Here is a 7,174-nt window from a genome sequence, read left to right on the forward strand (position 1 = left end):
CTATTTGCCATTAGCTTTTGAGAAAACCCTCCTGCCCCACAGTCTTTTCATTGCATTCTTTACTTCTGCATTTCTCAGTGTATAGATCAGGGGATTTAACATGGGGGTGATAATGGTGTAAAATACAGCCACCATCTTATCTTCTGAAAAGGTAGTATCAGGACGCATATACATGAAAGTACAGGGGCCAAAAAAGATGATAACCACAGCAATGTGGGAGCCACAGGTGGAGAGGGCTTTACGCCTGCCTTCTGCTGAGTGTTTTCTCAGGGATATCAGGATGATGGTATAGGAAATTATCAGGATTACAAAGCTCCCCAGAGCAATGGTACCACTGTTGGCTGTCACCACAACACCAACAACATATGTGTCTGTGCAGGCAAGTTTCAGCACAGGGTGGACATCACAAAAGTAGTGATCAATCTCATTGGGTCCACAAAAGGGTAACTGGACTACCAAAGCCACTTGGATAATGGAGTGTAAGAACCCACCTATCCAGGTCCCCAGCAACATTTTATTGCATCTGCCCCAGTCCATGATGGTCGTATAGTGTAGGGGTTTACAGATGGCCACATAACGATCATAGGCCATAACGGTAAGGATGAAGATCTCTGTGCAACCAAAGAAATGTACCCCAAAGAGTTGCAGCATGCACCCCACATAGGAGATAGTTTTGCTCTTGGCTAATAAGTCAACAATCATCTTGGGAGCTGTGACTGAAGAATAACAAATATCCACAAAAGACAAGTAGTTGAGGAAGAAATACATGGGAACCTTAAAAAGGTTGCCCACGTAAACAGTCAGCATGATGAGGACATTTCCCAGAAGAATGACTGTGTAGAAGAAAGAAAACACCACAAAACAAACTTCTTCAACCTCCAGGTTCTGAGAAAGACCCCAGAAAATGAATTCAGTTACATTGTTCATTTTTTCCATGGAATTAGTCTAGCACAGCACATTCCCAAGAGACAATGAAATTATCTGAAAGGAAAACATAACAAGGAACAGGTATTTATGACTCAAAATAAATGGAGAATTATAGTAGTTGGAAATGTAAAAATAGATATTTACTGCTTCTTGGGATACAAACTTAGAAAAATTGAGGGGTATACATTTTGATCATCTTACCTTCATATTTAGTCCATTCATTCATGTTAGATGAGGAAACAAAGTCCAAAGACATAAAGCAAGTTCTCTAAGTCACACATCTAATGAAGAATTTCACCTTTTAATGTTTTTTTATTTGTTTCTCAAAATTTAGTTCTTTTTTTAATTAATTGATTAATCTATTTTTTATATTATGTTCAATTAGCCAATATATATTAGTTTTTGATGTAGTGTTCAAGGGTTCATTAGTTGCATATAACACCCAGTGCTCGTGAAAACACATGCCTTCCTTAATACTCATCACTCAGTTACCCCATCCCCCACCCCCTTCTGTAACCCTCAGTTTGGTTCCTGGAGTCCAGATCTCTCATGGTTTGTGTCCCTCTTTGATTTCTTCCATTCAGTTTTCCCTCCCTTCCCCTATGATTCTCTCTCTATTCTTTATATTCCACATGTGAGTGATAACATATGATAATTTTCTTTCTCTGCTTGACTTATTTCACTTAGCATAATACCCTTCGGTTCCATCCATGTTGATGCAAATTTAGAAGTTCTAATTCTGTATAAAGGAATCAGTTTTGAAATAATTCGGTATTGGGGGATATGGTATTTTTTATATATCTGGAAAAGCTCATCTTATTTTTGTCACAGAAACAAAAACATGTCCTCATATTTTCCCTTCTGAATAATGCCATGTGTGTTCACATAGTTGAGTGTGGGTGATCTTTGCAGGTTATCTTAGAATACTCTGATCTTTGCCTGACTTATTTCACTTAGCATAATCTCTTCCAGTTCCATCCATGTTGATGCAAATGTTGGGTAATCATTCTTTCTGATGGCTAAGTAATATTCCATTGTATATATGGATCACATCTTCTTTAAGTCAAGCAGAGAAAGACAGTTATCATATGGTTTCACTTATTTGAGGAACATAAGGAATAGCAGGGAGATCGTTAAGAGAAGGAAGTGAAAAATGAAAAGGGGGAAAACAGAGGGGGAGATGAACCATGAGAGACTATGGACTCTGGGAAGCAAACTGAGGGTTTTAGAGGGGAGGGGCATGGGGGGATGGGCTAGCCCCGTGAAGGGTATTGAGGAGGACACATATTGCATGGAGCACTGGGTGTTATATGCAAAATGAATCATGGAACACTACATCAAAACTTAATGATGTACTGTATGGTGACTAACATATCATAATAGAAGAAAGAAAGAGAAAGAAAGAAGAAAGAAAGAAAGAAAGAAAGAAAGAAAGAAAGAAAGAAAGAAAGAAAGAAAGAAAGAAAGAAAGAAAAAGGAAGGAAGGAAGGAAGGAAGGAAGGAAGGAAGGAAGGAAGGAAGGAAGAGAAAGAAAGAAAAGAAAGAAAGAAAGAAAGAAAGAAAGAAAGAAAGAAAGAAAGAAAGAAAGAAAGAAAGAAAGAAAGAAAAAAGAAAGAGAAAGAAGGAAGGAAGAGAATAATCTTTGAGTAAATGATTTTATGTTTCCCTATTTGATATCAAGCTCTTATACTCAAGAGGTGGTGGGTATAGTTAGAAAGAGGACAATAATTTTACCTGTCTCCTTCTGAGACAGTGGTGCTGAAATTTTAGATAAACCCTTTAGCTTCATGAGGCTTCTGTTATCCCATTTGTGAAATGAGAAAGTTTCAGTTTCATTACCATCTATCATATGAGCAGTTATTTCTACTAGGAAACTAAATCCATTCTGGCAGCCTGAAATAGCCATGAAACCCTTATGAAGAAGTAGAGACAAAATAAGATAAAACAATGAAAAGAACTACTGGAGACATATCAAGACATGCTGGATTTGAAAGGAGGGGAAGTGGAATCTTGGGTGGTTTCTCATCTTCAGACTCAGTGTTTGAGAATTCCTCAGGAATTACTTTTAAAAATCTTCCTGTTAACTAAAAAAGTGAAAAATTCAAAAGGAGGGGGGAAAAAGGAAGAACTCTGTCCTTAATTTCACTAACTCCTTCATTGTCCTTTTACTCTTTAGGTTTCATGCTAGTTTATATTGGTCTCCCACTCAGAATGCACTAGATATTTGAGGAAATCCACACGGGAAATATTGTAAATGGATTTAGGAAGAGGACAATATTGGATGCATTCTCAATGCTGGCACTTCAGGTGCTCAAGTGAGTTCACCAGAATGTAGGTGTGGAAGGGAGTATGTGCAATAGTTTTGATTCTTCCTCAAACTGAGCCCCAGATGTAAATGATTCTTTTAGGGGTAGGTTAGGAGGGCACTGCACAGTGTCTTAGGCCATCATTAGGACCTTTCTGTCTGAGACCACATCCCCTCCAGGTCTGTCCGTGTAGCACATACAGCTCTACCGTACTCTGTGCTCAGCTGTCCCTTTGCAGCAACATGGTGCCTGGTCTTCCAGCTTTCTGGAAACTACAGGGCTTTATATTCTCAGATCTGTGTATTATGGTTGATACAGTAGTCATTACAAGTGTGCCTTATCTTATATGGCATGAAATAATGATAATGTCAATGGTAAAATTCATAATAGTAATAATAATACAGGTTTTGACTCAAGAATACTGTCCAGATAAAATAAAAATTATTAAAAAAAAAAGAATACTGTCCTGCTTTTATATGTTCATTCTCCTTTGTCTGTGCCTCTGAATTAACACAAACAAATGAAGTAAATACACAACTATTTTTCCTGAGAGAGCCCTTCAGTTTAAGAGGTCTGAAGACTAGTAGTTTTTGATAACTGTTAATTATGTTATTTGGCTTTCATCTAGAAGAAAGTCCGCATTTAAACACAAGCCTGGATATTGTGCTTCCATTATTCAATCTATAGGGTCCTAGGGGATCTCTTATTACTCCTTGAATTAAGACCAATCTCAAAGAATTTCTTCCTCCACTTTCTGAGCATTTCAAACATGACAATGTCAATTTCTTTTGAAATTATTGGTATTTTCTTGTTCACAATCATGCCAACCATTTTATAATCATGTATAAATGCACTTTATTATCTAACCATCATCTTAATAATTTTATTCTCCACTTATTTCTGAGACTAGTATATTGTGATTATGTTTTAGTTATTCAAAATATAGCAATTTTATTTAATTCCCTTTTTTTCCATAATCATTTTTATTTCGATTTTAGAAGGAAAAAATCTCACCAGTATGTCCACGGCTTCAATTTTGATTTACTGTTCCATCTCTTCTGAGATAATTTGGTTGCAGCTATCCACAATAGATTGATGCTGTAAGAAGTGCCTTGTGAATAATTATTATCAGAGAATCTCTGACCCCCAAAACTCAAAGGCTGGCAGAAGTCAGATCTTTGTCATTCCTGATTTTGTCTCTTACCTACTGAAATCTGCACTTTCACAGCATATTTGGCAATAAATGCTGCTTTCTCTACTTCTTATAAGGACTGTTTAAGAGAATGATGCAAAATGTTAATGACCTTGGGGAAAAGCTTTCTCCCAAAGTCTCCCTCCATATTCAGAACCACAATAGACAACTAACAATGGGCTTTAACTTCAAGATGTCTTTTCAACTTGTTAATTTTTATTTTTATTTATTTTTTTTTAAAGATTTTATTTATTTATTTGACAGAGATAGAGACAGCCAGCGAGAGAGGGAACACAAGCAGGGGGAGTGGGAGAGGAAGAAGCAGGCTCATAGCAGAGGAGCCTGATGTGGGGCTCGATCCCATAACGCCGGGATCACGCCCTGAGCCGACGGCAGACGCTTAACCGCTGTGCCATCCAGGCGCCCCTCAACTTGTTAATTTTTAAAAATTTTTCCTTATTTCCTAATTTTAATTAATTAATTAATTAATTTTTTATTCCTGTTACATTTATCGAAGAAATTTTAAACATAAGACATATAGTTAGGTTTTTAAAATTTTTTGGTAGGGTTATTTTTTTTTCAGGTTATATTTTTTTATATTCAATTAGCCAACATATAGTACATCATTAGTTTTTAATATACTGTTCAAAGATTCATTTGTTGCATATAATACCCACTGCTCATCACAACACGTGCCCTTCTTAATACCCATCATCTGGTTACCCTATCCCCCTAACTCCCTCTCATCTGTAACCCTGAGTTTGTTTCCCAGGGTCGAGTGTCTCATGGTTTGTCTCCCTCTCTGATTTCTTCCCACTGAGGTTTCCCTCCCTTCCCCTATGGTTCTTTATCCCATTCACATATGAGTGAAACTATATGATAATTGTCTTTCTCTGATTGACTTTTTTCACTTAGCATAATCCCTTCTAGTTCTATCTGTGTCAGTGCAAATGGTGAGTATTCATAACTTCTGATGGCTGAGTAATATTCCATTGTATTATGAACTACATCTTCTTTATCCATTCATCTGTTGAAGGACATCTCAGCTCCTTCCATGGTTTGGTTATTGTGGATATTGCTACTATGAACACTGGGGTGCATGTGCCCCTTCTTTTCACTATGTCTCTACCTTTGAGGTAAATACCTGTAGTTCAATTGCTCGGTTATAGGGTAGCTCTATTTTTAACGTCTTGAGGAACCTCCATACTATTTCCCAAAGTGTCTGTACCAGCTTGCATTCCCGCCAACAGTGTAAGAGGGTTCCCCTTTCTACACATCCTCGCTAACGTTGTTGTTTCCTGTCTTGTTAATTTTTGCCATTCTAACTGGTGTAAGGTGGTATCTCATTGTGATTTTGATTTGCATTTCCCTGATACCAACTGATGTGGAGCATTTTTTCATGTGTCTGTTGGTCATTTGTATGTCTTCTTTGGAGAAATATCTGTTCATGTATTCTGGCCATTGCTTAACTGGATGATTTGTTTTTTGGGTGTTGAGTTTGAGAGGTTCTTTATAGATTTTGGATACTAGCCTTTCATCTCATATGTCATTTGCAAATATATTTTCCCATCCTGTAGGTTGCCTTTTCATTTTGTTGACTGTTTCCTTTGCTGTGCAGAAAATTTTGATCTTGATGAAGTCCCAATAATTTTTGCTTTTATTTTCCTTGCCTTTGGAGACACGTCTAGCAAGAAGTTCCTGTGGTCGAGTTTGAAGAGGTTGCTGCCTGTCTTCTCCTCTAAGATTTTCATGGATTCCTGTCTCACATTTAGGTCATTCATCCATTTTGAGTTTATCTTTGTGTATGGCGTTAGAAAATGGTCCAGGTTCATTTTGTACAGTGGGTGTCCAATTTTTCCAGCACCATTTGTTCAAGAGACTGTCTTTTTTCCATTGAATAATCTTTCCTGCTTTGTCAAATATTAGTTGACAATAGAGTTGAGGGTCCATTTCTGGGCTATTCCATTGATCTATGTGTCTATGTTTGTGCCAGTACTACACAACCTTGATGATTATAGCTTTGTAATATAGCTTGAAGTCCAGCATTCTCATATCACCAGCTTTGGTTTTCTTTTTCAACATTCCTTTGGCTATTTGGGATCTTTCCTGGTTCAACACAGATTTTGGAATTCTTTGTACCAACTCTGTGAAAAATGTCAATGCTATTTTAATAGGGATCACATTGAATGTATAGATTGCTCTGGGTAGCATAGATAATTTAACAATATTTAACCTTCCAATCCATGAGTATGGAATGTTTTTCCATTTCTTTGTGTCTTCCTCAATTTCTTTCATAAGTTTTCTGTAGTTTCTAGAGTACAGATCCTTTATCTCTTAGGTTAGGTTTATTCCTAGGTATCTTATGGGTTTTTGTGCAATTGTAAATGGGATTGATTCCTTTATTTCTCTTACTTCTATCTCATTACTCATACAGGAATTCAGCAACGTGGCAGGATATAAAATCAATGTACAGAAATCAGTTGCATTTCTATACATTCTTCTACTTTTTAAGTGTAAGCCATTGAAGTTGACTCTCGAACACTAATATTCTTTCTTATTCCTCTCCTATTCCTACTCTTTCTTTTTTCCTCATTCTGTTTTCCTTTCTTTTTCTTCTCTACTGTCATCAAACCTCCTTCTTCCTTTTCCATACAATGTCCGAAATGCCAGACCCTTACCTGTTTCTACTCTTAGAGGGAATTTATAAGTGGCCTACCCCTGACTAATTTCATCACTTAACACAGCTGAT

At 36.9% G+C, this 7,174-nt stretch overlaps 1 protein-coding gene across 1 annotated transcript; it reads right to left on the reverse strand.

Moving 5' to 3' along the window:
• LOC113246439 (olfactory receptor 4S2) lies at positions 1 to 936 on the reverse strand. The gene has a single exon (XM_026487047.2). The coding sequence runs from the start codon at positions 934 to 936 to the stop codon at positions 1 to 3; it is 936 nt and encodes a 311-aa protein (XP_026342832.2).
• Between the last annotated feature and the right edge of the window lie 6,238 nt (positions 937 to 7,174).

Source organism: Ursus arctos, unplaced genomic scaffold (assembly GCF_023065955.2).
Source record: "Ursus arctos isolate Adak ecotype North America unplaced genomic scaffold, UrsArc2.0 scaffold_23, whole genome shotgun sequence".
Lineage (NCBI taxonomy): Eukaryota > Metazoa > Chordata > Mammalia > Carnivora > Ursidae > Ursus > Ursus arctos.